This window comes from Ictalurus punctatus, chromosome 20, assembly GCF_001660625.3.
Source record: "Ictalurus punctatus breed USDA103 chromosome 20, Coco_2.0, whole genome shotgun sequence".
Lineage (NCBI taxonomy): Eukaryota > Metazoa > Chordata > Actinopteri > Siluriformes > Ictaluridae > Ictalurus > Ictalurus punctatus.
Genome location: NC_030435.2, coordinates 15,041,677 through 15,057,938, shown reverse-complemented (window position 1 = coordinate 15,057,938; position 16,262 = coordinate 15,041,677). Strand labels below are relative to the sequence as shown.

Below are 16,262 nucleotides of genomic sequence, written 5' to 3'. Positions count from 1 at the left end.
CGCTGTTTGGGGTCTTCTTGTAAGTCTGTTTTTTTTTTTCTTTCCAGTTATGCCCATTGTGGCTGTGATATGCTATAAAAAACACCTCGAGCAAGAGCAGCTGTGGTTATATGGATCCATATGATACCGCCCTGTTTAGATTTCTAGGCTAGCTTTTGGAGAACTGGACGTAAATGGTGTCTAAAGAGGATTATTCAGGGTTAAATAATAAATGTTCCTTTCATCCATTAGGCTATAGTGTAGAGGCTATGATTGATTTAGTTTTACGATCTAGTGCAACATAGCAAAGTATGGCTTTATTGTGTTATTTTTCTTAGCATAGCTTTCTCTTTATGTGTTTTTCAGTGGTGAGAATGAAAGTATTTTTTCAGCAATTTTCAGCTGTGTTGGTTATGATCTAACACTACATTTTCTCTCTTTTTTGCCCACAGCTTGTCCTCCTGGTACATTTAAGTCCATGCAGGGCACAGGGCTCTGTTTGCAATGTCCGCCCAACAGCAGGTCCACATCTGAGGCCTCCACTATTTGCGTCTGCAGGAACGGCTACTACAGAGCAGATGGAGACCTGCCAGACATGCCCTGCACTAGTGAGTCCAAAAACATACACATTCACATAAGAATGCTGCTTACTAAAAATAAATGGGTCCCTGGAATACCACTGGCTCCTGATTCTAGTCCTGGAGACAAGATGTTTTGTTTACCTTTACTCTAACATGGAATCTGCATAATGAATTAGTTGATTATCTGGATCAGATTAGTGCTGGGAAAATAATAAAGGATTAGGAACCACTGCACAGTGCCAGTTTCACCCTGGACGATTCTGGCTTGCAAGAATATTTTCCACTATCATTGGATTCTTCCAATTACATCCTGCCACCACCCGTTTTCAGATGCTGATGGCTTACACAAAGTTTCTTTAGAGGTATTAATAATAACTAGTAGTTCTCAACCCAGTAAGCAATGACTCCTATTCTGATAGGTAGATATGGTAGATAGGCAGATATGTTCAATCCACCCGGTTCCAAATCAGGTAATCAAAGAATATTGATTACATAAGTGGACTGGGCAGGTGAAAACTCCAGTGTGCTCACCAGTCACATGTTTTGGTTGCCCAGAAACCTAATTCACTGGTTTAAAAAGTGTTAGCTAGTGAATACAGTTAGCAAGTTATATAGTTAAGTGTATTAATACAGACTAATGGAAACTAACTTAATTCCTTGGGAGAGGAGAGCCCTGTTTAGCCATTTCATTACCCTCTTCTAACAAAGTTTCTGAAGTATTACATCATGTTTGAGCCTTTGACAAAATAATCTGCAAGTCGTTCACCAATATGTTGGTTATTTTGCCATGGTAATCTCTTCTTGCATAACACAAAAGATAGTTGCTCTATGGATACATACTGTTGTGTGACAAAGATTCTGAAGTATTACATCATGTTTGAGCCTTTGACAAAATAATCTGCAAGTCGTTCACCAATATGTTGGTTATTTTGCCATGGTAATCTCTTCTTGCATAACACAAAAGATAGTTGCTCTATGGATACATACTGTTGTGTGAGAGTTGTGGACAGGGTCCACCCCTGACCTACTGTAGCTTACCTATGTTATATACTGCAAAACATATTTTAGGAGAAGTAAGTGAAAGCACTGGATAAAGTCTTGGTCACTTGGGAGCGTCATCAGTACTGAACTAATGACACACCCACTCCTTTATAAATGGTAAAATATCTTCAAAATTGGACCACTTGTCTAGTCCTGTTGACTATCACTAGGTAATTCAACGACCTGATTGACTGAAAGCCTTCATGGAAACCATACATTCTCCTAGGGTCCCATTTGTCTCAACTCCCAGTAGTGCATAGTCTTTTCATGACTGGGCATCAAATCCAATTTACAACAACAGAACCCAGGTCTACATTTGGAGAAGCAGCGTCTTAGCTGGTTGTGCTACTCAAGAACCCTGTTTGTTCTAGCTGCTAGGATACATTGAGAGCTGTAGGATGCTCATGACCTGGCTGAAGTTTACTTGGAAATGAATAAACATGTATAATCTTGAATACATTAAACAAGACTTCAACTTTATAAAGCAGGAAATGTGTAAACACAAAGATTCAGCACACATAAAAAGTCCATTCATTTGAAATATGTATAACGCTAATGAAGAAAAATGAATGTTAAGGCTGTTCATTAGTAAATTGTTTCAAATATCTGTGGAGCTATTGGTGGATGGTATTCCCTGACAGCTGGATTGAGAACTTTGGTACTAATGATATAGTTCTATTAAGAATTTGTCCTACTAGTAGAAGCTAGCTGATGGTTTTTATTGAGGGTTACACCGTACACAACTTAAAAACATTAGAAGAAAATGTAGAATAAATGGCAAATCCCTGGGGTTTGGATTAAGATTGTTGGTTCAAACAGTTTACACTATACAAAACCTAAAGACAAACATTTGGACTGCTTGTGAGTCCCAGAGGTCTAAATTGAGAACTTTGCTAATAGAGGAATGATGAAACGTGGGAACAGAGTTCTAGTGAGAACTTGTACACGCTAGGTAATGATTTACATTGAAGGTTACACTGTACACAATATGAAGACATGACAAACATTTGGAATAAATGGCATATCCCTGAGGTCTGCTAGTTCTTATGGTTACACTAGACAAATCATAAGGATATAAGGACAAACATGTGTACTGCTAGTGAGTCCCAGAGGTCTAAATCGAGAACTTTGGTAGTAGAGGAATGTTGAGACTTTGTCCTGAGGGTTTCACTGTACCAAACATAAAGACATTAAAAAGTAAGATGTGAACTGGAAGGCATATCCCTGCGGACTTGATTAAAATGTTAGTTTAAAACATCGCTTTGCTTTATTGAAAGGCACCACTGGCAGTGTGCCACAGCCCACAGCCCACATGTAGGTCACTTAGAGCCTTGTGTCATTAGTGTGATCGAGTAGCACCCGCCTCTGGAGCAACTCTTTGCAGAAGTGGGTCATATACTTGCCAAAGCATCTGGAAGATCAACGAGGGAGGAGTAGTTGGAGATTTGTGTTCGTCAAAGTATTAGTACAAAACCAAAATATTACCTATGTCTTTCTGGAGACTCAAATCCTGAGAGACATGGGCATATTGGTGTGATAGCAAATTAATTTACAGATATATAAACACATATAAACACCTGTTTCTCTTGTTTGATGGAAAGTGATTAGTTGGTGAGGAGTGATTGATACACTCTGCTGTTACATTAGCTCCTCCCACATGTGCTTAGTAGCCACTGGGGAGGGAAGGAAATGGAGCATGTTATGTAGGCCAAGAAAAAAACGTCTCTCTCTTTTTTTGTAATCTTCTTTCATGAAAAACTGGACAGTTTTTTCTCTCTCTCTCTCTCTCTCTCTCTCTCTCTCTCTCTCTCTCTCTCTCTCTCTTTCTTGGTTATGAATGAAAGATTGAAGCCGTTACTGCAATGCTGCAGGGCTGCCAAGATTGGTGTAGGCGCATGATGAAAATGATAACGCATACACAACAGAAATTCTTTTTGACTCTTGCTTGTGCCCAGAGGGACAGCTTTGATATGCAAGTCAGGTGGATCTAAGTAGGTTGGTGTGTTACATGCGGTACAACTATTCGTTGCAAGAATCCACTAACAAGACCAGCTACACTTGTTATTGTGTTCTCAGTACATAATCGAGGACACAATATTTAATTTTCCTATAAGACTCCAAGACTCTCTGATTTGAGCAGTATGAAATAGGGAGAAATACTATATTGAAATTGAAAACGCATGAATGCTGTATTGATATGAACGCTTTGAACACGGAGCTGAATGCTAATTTGCCGTCAGTCCTAATAGGAATGAAATGAATGCTGTATTGATGTACAATAGAGAAGAAGTCACAGTATGGGCTTTAGCCTTCGGTTCCCATGAATACATATAGATTGTGTTCGAATTAGTTTTTCAGGTGGTGCTGAGTTATCGAGCATGTTGCTTGATTTTATTCACGCTCTGAGGAAACTGCATTGTGTCATTGTGTTTTGTCTTTCATTGATTCATTAGGTTTTATCTATTTATGAGACCTAATTGCTTGCAGGAATTTTCATTCTCTCTGTTGACTCGCTTGAAGTCTCTTCCCACTTATTCTTCGTACAAGGATTGCCAGGTCTGAGTGAGAAAAACAATCCAAAGGTCATTAAAACTCAAAAGATGACCTACCTAAACCCTGTATGTAAGCTCACAATCACAAGTACAGTATACTATAATAACCCAGTCTCCCTGGTTCGATCGTAATCTCGGGAACACGTGTTTGTCTCATGTTTGCATGGGTTTCTTCCGGTTGCCTCCCACTGTACAAAAACATGCTGGTAGGTGTACTGGCTACACCAAATTGCCCTTAGCTGTGAATATGTGTATGCACTGTGCTCTGTGATAGACTGACTTCCCTGTTTGAGTGTATTCCCTCCTCACGCCCAAGTGTTCCTGGGATTGGCTCCAGATGCACAGCCACAGTAAGCCTGACCAGGATGAAGCAGTTAAAGAAGATATAGCTGAAAAAAACACTGATTTAATCCAGTGAGTATAAAACAATTATGGGCAGTCGGTCCATCAGTGTTGTTGCGTCCAAGTTATGGAATTCACTTCCTCAGAGCCTTTGAGAAATCTCCTCCATTTTCTGCTTCAAAACACAACTGAAAATGCATCACGTCACTCAGTGTTATAACTCCCTGATTGTAAATGAGTAGCTCCAGCCCATTTCACAATATACTTTCCATCACTTCATCCTTCACCTCACTCTGTTAACTGTCCTGTGACTTTTCTGATTCTTTGTGTGTTACTTAAGATTTAAAAAAAATATATATATTATCCTGATGTAAAGTGACCTTGGGTTTGAGAAAGGTGCCATATAAATAAAATGTATTTATTATTATTATTATTATTATTATTATTATTATTATTATTATTATATGGGAAAACAATGTAACTGGTAATCTAGCTTCCTCCATCTTTCATTCTCCCTTACACACTGTCCTTTTTCACAAATACCTAGAGCCCGGTATATACCCTTTCTCACTTTCTTCGTAGGGCCTGCTGTGATAAGGTTGTGTGTGTGTGTGTGTGTGTGTGTGTGTGTGTGTGTGTGTGTGTGTGTGTGTGTGTGTGTGTATGTGTGTGTGTATGTGTATGTGTGCGAGAGAGAGAGAACTTCTGAAACGAGCCTGATTAGGGCAGTGATGGATAGGGGAGCAGAAAGTGTATCAGCAGGGTTCTGGAGCCTGACTACTCGGCTTAGCACTATCCAACCATCGGCCTGATGCACCAGCACACACACACACACACACACACACACACACACACACACACACACACAGACACCCCTTTATACTTCCATTTCTATCCCTCTTCTCACTCCCTCCACACTGATTGATGCTCTCTCATTCTTTAAAGCCATCTCTCTCTCTCTTTCTCTCTCTCTCTCTCTCAGACACTTTTTGTCCCTGGAGGGCCATATGCTTCTCTCTGGTCTCCCTCCATTTCTCTCCATGGGAGACCGAGTCACTGAGTCCAGCGTAAATAGCCTGGAGTGTTCATCACAGCCCAAATTATTCCCTTAGAAATTTCCACTGTTTTGGGGATTCAGATATATATATATATATATATATATATATATATATATATATATATACACACACATATATACATATATATATATATATATATATATATATATATATATATATATATATATATATATATATATATATATATATATATATATATATATATGAGAGAGAGAGAGAGAGAGCCATGTAGTCAGAGTGGAAACTGGTGCAAGTGCAGTTAAAGCTTTTATTTGAGATAGGCAGACAAATCCAAACGATATGCAAAGACGTGGTCAAAAACAGGTGTGGGTTGGGCAATCAACAAACAACACAAATGAGGCAAGGCTAAGTTCAAAAAAGAGAAACTACGGACAGGATCAGAAATCTGAGAAAACGAGGACAAAGAATGGCTTGGAATAGCTCTGGTGACAAAACAAAAAAATGCAATATTTCACACGGAAAGACAAAGACGCACAGGGGTTTAAATATGCAAACTAATCAAAGAGCATAACACAGAACAGCTGAGACACATTAGGAAACAACCAATAACATTACGGGGAGGAGACACGTGTCACGGTAAACAAAGTCTGACACTCCGGAAGCGCACACTGCCATGCTTTGTCACTGCTCGCTCCGGCAATCAGTGTGAGGAGAAATCTCTGACATATACAGTGCCCTCAACTAATATTGGCACCCTTGGTAAAAAAGAAGGCTGTGAAAAATTGTCTTTATTGTTTAACCATTTGATATTCTGTTCAAATAATTGCAAACACAACACAGCTTTGTCAAAAAAAAAAAAAATCGTTGTTAAATATAGGTCAGCAAAAATTATTGGCACCCCATGAGTTCATATGAGAAAAATATATTTGAAGTATATTCATATATATATATATATATATATATATATATATATATATATATATATATATATATATATATATATATATATATTTAATTTAGTACACCTGGGTGTCTAGGAACAGGAAATTATTCAACCATGACTTTGTTTTTCACAAGGATATAAATATGAGGTAACACATAGGCCACATTTCCTTAGTCCTTCATAACAGTGGATAAGACCAAGGAATATAGCTGTGATGTGCAGCAAAAGGTTGTTGAGCTTCATAAAATGGGAAGTACCAATAAGAAAATAGCACAAACATTGAAAATGGCCACTCCCACCATCAGGGCAATAATGAAGAAGTTCCAGTCAAGCAGTGTTATGAATCAACCTTGAATTGGATGTGTCTGTATTGTCTCAAAGCACTGTGAAGAGGATGGTTCGAGTGGCCAAAAAATCTCCAAGGATCACAACTGGAGAATTGCAGAAGTTAGTTGTGTCTTGGGGTCAGAAAGTCTCCAAAAATACGATCCAAAGTCACCTACAATCACCACAAGATGTTTGGAATTGTTTCAAGGAAATAAGCCTCTACTCTCATCCAAAAACAAACTGAAGCTTCTTCAGTTTGCCAGACCCTACTGGAACTTCAAATGGGATTGGGTCCTATGTTCACATAAAATCAAAATAGAGCTTTTTGTTAATAAACAACAGAGGTGGTTTTGGCACACACGGAGAGGTAGCTATATGGAAAAGTACCTCATGCCCAAAGTTAAATATGGTAATTATTACTCTTTAATGTTATGGGGCTGTTTTTCAGCCAGATGAGCTGGACATTTTATTAGGATACATGGCTTCATGGACAAATATCAACAAATATTTAATGAAAACCTTACTACCTCTGCCAGAAAGCTTAAACAGGCCATAGTTGGAACTTCCAGCAGGACAGTGATCCAAAACATACATCAAAATCAACACAAAAATGGTTTACTGACCACAAAATCAAGGTCCGGCCATGGTCATCCCAGTCCCCTGACTTGAAACCCATAGAAAACCTATAGGGTTTCTTTGAAGAGGAGAGTCCACCAGTGTGGACCTCAGAATTTGAAGGATCTGGAGAGATTCTGTATGAAGGAATGGTCTCAGATGCCTTGCCATGTATTCTCCATCCTCATCAGGCACTATAGAAGAAGACTCAGTAGGTAGCACAAAGTATTGACTAAAAGGGTGCCAATAATTGGGTAGCAACAAAGATAACAAAAATGGTAACAACAACTTCTTTGCACATATTTTCCAAGGGTGCCAATATTAATGAAGGTGTATGTATGTATGTGTATATATATATATATATATATATATATATATATATATATATATATATATATATATATATATATATATATATGTATATATATATATATATACATATATATATACATGACCATATATACATATATATATATATATATATATATATATATATATATATATATATATATATATATATATATATGTATGTATATATATATATATGTATGTATATATACCATTTAAACTCTCTTATAAACTTATAGTCCCTGCAGATTTATTTTCCCTCTCCCTCTATGATTATATATCAGGTTTTTTTGGTTTTTTTTTAAAGATATCTTTTGTATTGATTTGTTCAGTGTGCTACAGAATTACAAAATCCACTTCCACTATGAACATCTTTCTCTTTAATGGAAATTCCATTCAACCCTGCAATAACAGAAATTCTTTCTTGTACTTGCTTGTTGTATTGCCAGAAGGAAATCTGATATCGTAATATCTCATTAAAAAAAAACAAAAAAACTTTAGTACAAGTTTTTTTTTTTTTTTTTTAAATTGTTTTAACATTCCTATCTGAACTATCAATTTCAATCAAACAAATATAAAATCTGAGATCTTTTTGATCGCCAATGATAGGTTTAACACCTTTGACACTTCACACCTGACCCAGCTTGTGAAGGATTTGATCATGAGTGTGCAAAAATAATAATAATTAACATATAATATAAAATACACATTAGGATCTCCAGGACTGATGCTGAAATAATGTAATGTACAAAATTCACTGCCTAACAACGGCTGAACCACTTATTGTGTTTATGATGTATATGTTTATACTGGGGGATATGGTGGCTTAGTGGTGAGCATGTTTGCCTCATACCTCCAGGGGAGGGGTTCAATTCCCATCTCTTCCTGGTGTGCGTGGAGTTTGCATTGTTCTCCCCATGCTTTGGGGGTTTCCTCCAGGTACTCTGGTTTCCTCCAAAGACATGCGTGGTATGCTGATTGGCATCTCTAAAAAATTGTCTTTAGTGTGTGAATGGTCATGTGAATGTGTGTGCGATTGAACCCTGAGTTCCCTGGAATAGGCTCCATGCTCCTCGCAGCCCTGTGTAGGATAAATAGTACAGAATATGGATGGATGGATGGATGTTTATACTGTATATCACCAAAGGCTTGGGGAAAAAGAGATTGCATCAACTGTTTCATTAGCTGAGGCATTCACTCAAATATAGCACTCTACAACAGTAGTGAACAGAAAAGCATCTCAGAATGTACAACACAGCAAAGTTTGGAGTGGATGCACTACAACAGCAGAAGTCAACCAAGGACAGGAGGGTACACTGAGATGCTTTTCTGCTCACCATGATTCTAAGGAGTGGTTATTTAAGTTACTGTGACTTATTCAAATCCTGGCAGGTTGAAGAAGTCTGGTTATTGGTCTCTGACCTCTCTCATCAACAAGGTGTTTCCACTCACAGAACTGGATATTTTTTTGTTTTTCACACCATTTTTTAAAATATAAACTCTAGAGACTGCTGTGTGTAAAAACCCCAGGAGAGCCACAGTTTCAGAAATGTTCAAACTAAACCTGGCACCAACCCCTATGCCACAGTCAAAGTCACTGGGATTTAATTTTTTACCATCCTATTGTTTGATGTGAACATTAACTGAAGCTCTTGACCTGTGTCTGCATAATTTTATGCATTGTGTTGCTGCCACATGATTGGCGGTTTGGAATATTGCATGAATGATCAGGTGTACAGGTGCTTCAAATAAAGTGGCCAGTGAGTGTATATGAGTTACAGCATTTCGATACACTGGAAAAGGCCTCTGGCAAAGTAACAGTTTATTTAAAATGATAACTCTATTTAAAAAGTGGTGGATTTAGCCATCAAGTCATTTCTCATGGTGTGGTTCTAATCTGGTGGATGTGAGATTGAGTGGACTTCAGTCATGTCAGCGCTCAGGATCAGTTACCTGGTTAGAGATGTAATAGGCGAAGAAAATGTGAATGTGTTTGAAAAAATATTGCCATAAATTAGTTATTTTCTACTGCAATGCATCATTTCTTTCTCTCTCTAAAACACACATGCGCGCACACACACACACACACACACACACACACACACACACACACACTACTGAACTGAATTTATACCAGTGTGACATGAATCAGCCCAGTCTGAGCCACTGTCTGGATACTATCTATATGTAGCTCTATAGTTCTCAGCGAGAGAATTCCTCCAAGTGCACACCCTTGCTAAGCCCACAAAATGCTCTCACACACATACACACACATCACAGAGCTGCAGGTACAGATGCAGTAAACAGACTTTAAGCCACTGTAATTGCTTTGCTAATCCTCTAGCTGCAGCCACTGCCTTCAACTGACTCTGCACTGTGCACAGCTGTGTGCTCTCTCTCTCTCTCTCTCTCTCTCTCTCTCTCTCTCTCTCTCTCTCTCTCTCTCTCTCTTACACACACTCACACACACAACACATTCTCAAATATAAAACAGTCACACAAACACACATGCAGAGTTCATTATAATGATTATAATTATAAAGTAATTATACAGCAACAAATTGTACAGATTTGCACTACAGTATATTGCATTTGAAACAATGTCTGATAAACAAGGTCAGCTCTAATTTGAGGAATCAAGATTGAGTGAACTATACTCTGAATCACGCATGTCATACTTTCATCCCATGGGACCAAAAATATGTTTTGAGTTGTAGGATGAAATCTTACAACATCTATTACACCCACAGTCCCCCACCCCCACCCCTACCCCTAAATTAACATTCTGTTTTTTGAAAGTACCAAAAAAATAATAATAACTAGCTAGATAATTAACATTTACATGCTCCAAATGGAATGCCAACTCCTAGCTAGCTGCTTGCTTTCATCCCTTTACCTACAATTGTTATGCTTAATTATTTAATTATTAGATTAACTTCAGTATTACCACAGTTCTGCTTCCTCTTTTTCTCTTCTTCTTACTGTTTTCTTTGTCTTTTCTGGTTTCCATACAGGTAAGTTCTCTTCATTTTGACATTCAAAATAAATGTATGCAAGTCAAACTTACAGTGAAATGGGCCCCCCTTTAGGAGGGTACCTTTTATAGCAACGCAGATCACCCATTGGAGGTTTAAAGTGAGTTCTGCAATTTTTATGGAAGTGTCAGCCTTAAGGGGGCTTCCTTGCCTACCCTGTAGCTACGCCTCTGGTTGTGCTAAGGTTTGGTTCAGGTGATATGTCCATCCATCTGTTTTCTGTACTGTTTATCCTACACAGATTTGTGAGAAGCCTGGAGCCTATCCCAAGGAACTTGATGCACAAGGCAGGGGACACCCTTATATGGGTGCCAACCCATTGCAGGGCACAATCACACACACATTCAGACACTACAGACAATTTAGAGATGTGAATCAGCCTACGATACGTCTTTGGACTGGTGGAGAAAACCAGAATATCTGGAGGAAACCCCTACAGCACACAGGGTGTCTCCCACATCCTTAACCCCAGAGGTGTGAGGCAAACGTGTTGACCACTACGCCACCATGCCCCCACAACCTTATGTCAATCAAAATTGACAAAAAGCAGTTAATATAATCTATAATATAAGAGTTGATGTAGGATTATCTTGGTTATCATGAAGAGCTTACATAGGTGTCATGTAGCCATATGAACTCCTTAAGTAAAGTGATATTAAAGTTTATGAGACTGGATTTGTGTCCATTTGGTTTTTATTTTCATTGCTGCTCGATAATTAGAAAAGCAAAACATCTGAGCCAGGAATTTCACATCTGAAATAGTACCACCATTAGCATATGGCTTTGAGGCCAATCAACGATTTGTGGTTGCTGAATATTTGGTGGGATGAAACACTATGAAATCTTATATGCTCTGCAATTTCCCGATGCTGCCTAGAGCCAAATTGCCTCTGTGCATTGGCCTGCAGTGGATGCCTTGTAGCAGCAGATAGAGCATAATCTTCCTCGGGCCAATTTTCTCCTAGTTATCCAGGGATGAGCTGAGCTGAGCTGAACTGAGAGACCCACAACCCTAAACGCACACAAACAGAATACACACATACACACACACACACACACACACACACACACACACACACACACACACACGGGTACAGAACAATATGCACACACGCTTTGATACTGATCAGTTTTATTCTAGGTCTCAGGAGGCTCTTTACACAATCATAATCCAAACATACGAGAGCATGAGCAAAGCCTTGGGATTTGGAGACAGAGAGAAGGACAGAAAGAGAGACAGATAGGAGGTGTGTAGGAGTATGTAGTCTGAACAATTCTGGTGTCAGATGGTTATTGTGAAGGCAGTGAGGTAAGCACTTTTCATTATAAGCCAATTAAGGCAAAACACACTGACAGCGACTCACTTGGCAAGTAGCATTGTGAGTTTATTGTGTGTTAAATCCACCTGTGTTAGCATCCAGTTAATACTCCATCATAGTCACGTCAATGTTAAAGAGATTAGTCTTGCTTGTCTCATTTTTTCCTTTTTTTTCCCCTTACTCAAATATGCAGCATCATTGTTTGCCACAGTTTGTTCCTACTGTCATAGAAAATCACATTCATGGCACCTTATTGTCTAAATGTGTGTGTGTGTGTATGGGTGTGTGTGTGTGTGTGTGTGTGTGTGTTTATGTTTAAGGTGATTGCTGCTGATAGTGATGACCTTCCTGCATTGTTGACGCTCACCATATCTATGCGATCTCTCTGCATTACGCACGCACACACAAAACGAAGCTACTGAATCATTTGGGCCAGACATTTAGTCGTTTAGTGAATCACCCTCAGAGGGCCATGTTAGACTGCTAATCGGACGCTGAGCAGCTGCCAGGCATGATTACAGTCTGATTGTGGCACTGATATCTGTGGCCTGTAGAGCGCTGACCTCTTTATAACAAACTCCTGCACACATCCAGTCCCACATTATCCTTGATGATGGTATTGATATGGTATGGGTAGCAGGTCTTCTCAGAGAACCAAAAGGAAAGAATATGGACATAGGGGTGCAGCTAAAAATAGTATAACTTTAGATTGGTTGAATGCAGTGGACACAAATCATCATGGAAGGGGGGGGGGGGGGGGGGGGGGGGTGAGGAGGGATTTGATTAGCTTGAGAAATGAAAAATTAAGCTAAATATCAGTGACAAAAAAGCAAAATGAAAAATTACTATACAGTAGAATGTTAGTAGTAGATGATTACCATCAGCCAAGAAGAGGAATCTGAGGCTACCGTGGGCACAAGTTTACTAAAACTGGACAGTTGGAAATAGACCATGCAATATCTTTTTCATATTTTTTGCTGACAGGAGTGGCTGTCCATCTCTTAAATATCATTGTTCTGTCCAGTTATTGTGCTGCTGTGTAATGATGTTCATAAACAGTCAACAAAGTCATCATTACAATTTCTACCATGTTCAAACATTCCAAGCATCAAACAAATTTGTGCCTTTGTTTGCTTAATCACATCAATAACATTTTACTGGCTATCACCAGCTATGATGAGAAACAGATTTAACTGTTAACTAGCAACAATTCTTTTTCCAATTTCTTTGTAAAAGCTGAAAGTACTAGAAGTTTACTACAGGGTGTTATTTGCTAGCATCCATCAATCCATTTTCTGTACTGCTTATCATTACTGGGTCGCAGGGAACCAGAGCATGGGGCACAACCTGTACTGGGTGCCAGTCCATCGCAGGGCATGATCACACAACCATTCATACACTATGGACACTTTTTGGATGCCAGTCAGCCTACTATGCATGTCTTTGGACTGGGGGAGGAAACTGGAGTACCCCCAAAGCACAGGGAGAAGATGCAAACTCCATACACACAGGGGTGCGGCAGGAATCGAACCCTTAACCCTGAAGATGTGAGGCAAACTTGCGAACCACTACACTACCGTGCCCTGCTACTTACACATTATTTTAGTAATTGTTTAGTGGAACTGTTATAAAGGCATTTGAGTTCCTATACCTAATAGTACAAGACTTATTGATGGTAAATGACAATTTCTGAATCCCACCTTGACTTCTATTGCTGTCTGTCATAGAAATGTTGCACTTATAAGTTTAATAGTGCAGTGACGTTACCACCTTGAAACGAAAATATGGCTACATCACTCCTGGACTGGATATAATAGTGTCTAATTTTTATATCCTAGCTGCACATGCTGCTTTCCCATAACAAAGCACTTTCTCTGGATGTATGATCTATGAGGATTTCCCAGGATGTATGTGTTACGAAACAGACGTGGAAGCGGAAAGTACGTTCAGATGACAGTCTTTATTCATACAAAGTCAACGACCATAAACCGCAGTCTTACACATGAAGCGCAATTCAAGAACACAACAGGAAACTTGAGTCAAGGCATATACCAATAAACAGGACATGAACACACGACCACTTAGCATCAAGGTAGTTAGCACGAACATAACTGTAGACTTGTTTAGTGAAACGCCTATACAATACTCAGACTTCGTTGGCTGGTTAACATAAATAATACTGCACGACGTGCGCAGAAACACAAGGGGTTTAAATAACAAACGCAATCAAACATGAACTCAGGCAGCTGGAAACAATCAAAACACACCCTCGCACCTCCGCCAATAACTAAACAGGGAGGGGACAGAACAGAAACCAAAACAAGTGCACTTGTCCATTGTAAACAAAGTCCCTATCGTCCATGCGCACTTACAGCGCATGCACGCGCACGCCCTCCGGCTCTCCGTGCACGTTGTGCACATCTGCAGGCAAGATCGTCACAGTATGAATAGTTAAATACTGCAATATGTTTGAAATAAAATAAGGGTTTTCACAATTGACGTTAACATTTGACTGCTGTCACAACATACTGTATCTACTTCACAGGCTGAACTATTAAGCACAAAACACAGTGTTTGCTTTAATGGTAGCATGCACACCCAAACGCAGTCAAGGCTGCCAATTCTTTAATATTTATGGAAAGTACGATACATCACGTGTAAATTGTAGGACATTGTGTACATGGAATAGCTGATTTGCATTAGGTGATGCCCACAAAACTCCATAAAAGGCAAAGCTCACAGAACAAAAATGAAATTCTCATAGGTAGAAGTGAAAGTTATTTTGGCTCACATCTATGCCAATAAAACTATATATAATTTAATAGCATGACAACCCATTGAAAAGCCCAAAATCTGCAGCTGAATGACAGAAAAGGCAAAGTAGATGTGAGTCAGGTAAGGTGAGAAGATGAAAATGGATATATATATATATATATATATATATATATATATATATATATATATATATATAATATGCTTTACCCAGGAGATCATGGACACCAAGTGCATCACACAGGGAAACTGCTTTTTTCATTCAAAGGAAAGTGTCTCTGTGATTCTCTGACAGAATGTGCCAATGCGCCCTCCCTGATGGCGGAAAAGGCCTAGAGTGGCTTTTGTTGGAAAAGCAGGAAGTGTCAAAGTAAGCCAGATGATGGCACGCTAGGGAGTATATGGCACATTGCAGCTTGAGACATACCAGACTTATGGGTCACATAGTGCTGGCTCTAATAAATTGTTTTAATTTTTTAAACAAAAAGAAGAATTTTTAAAACATTAAAAGAAGATGCTGTTGAAAATGCATCCAACTCATAGCAGTCCATTTTCCTTTTATACAGCAGCATTCTTCATTGAATGATTGGTCTTATTTGACACATTGGCTTGCTTTCTTTATTTTTTTATTTTTTAATATTTCTTTAGTTAATGCCTTGAATATGAAATGGCTGGGTTTCACAAAATATTCATTGAATTTGTGTATAATTGAACCAAGCTATTTAAACATGACAGCATCATCCATGTGCATTATTTATGTAAGCGATTTCCATGAATACCAAATTTCTTGTGTAAATGTTCATAGGATTTATGAATAAATCTGTTTGTATCCAGCTTTATAAATGAGGACAAATGTTGCTATACAACAACAATATAAAGGATTGAGCATTTTCTATTGGCTAAATCTCAAATGATGCATTATGCAGGGAGCAAATGAAATTAATAAACATTGGTGACTAAAACATACAAATGGAGTCATAAGAAGTGTTATAAATTTGTAACCACTATGAACTCTGTTTGATAAGTGGTGACAATTTTTGTATCAGTAGCATTTTGTCTTCTGTTAACTGGAAGAAATGTAGCCATTTTAGTAGCAAGGTTCTGTAGGTTCTACAGTTTAGAAGAACATGTATGGGTTATTCTCTTTGTCACAATCATTGTTTTCTTTAGTGCTTTACTGCCAAACCAACACAAAGTTTGAGTCAAATATCTATTTAAATGCATCCATGGTGCACTTTGTCTCTCGCTTTCTTTTCTCAGTTCTGCATAACTCCCTCCCTACTTCCTTCATTTTACCGGTTAGCTAAATGCACTAAGATGTCTCCGCTGTGCTGCCATCTCATCAGAATTCTGTCTCGCCGCGGTAGC

General features: G+C 38.6%; 1 protein-coding gene across 2 annotated transcripts in view; it reads left to right on the top strand.

Annotated features, from left to right (window-relative positions):
* The window catches only part of LOC108280618 (ephrin type-B receptor 1-B), a 380,602-nt gene that overhangs the window by 225,423 nt on the left and 138,917 nt on the right, over positions 1–16,262 (top strand). For both annotated transcript variants that reach the window (XM_017495793.3, XM_017495792.3), the window contains exon 4: positions 432–587. In XM_017495793.3, coding sequence (XP_017351282.1) covers positions 432–587 — 156 coding nt within the window. The remainder of the gene's footprint in view (positions 1–431; positions 588–16,262) is intronic.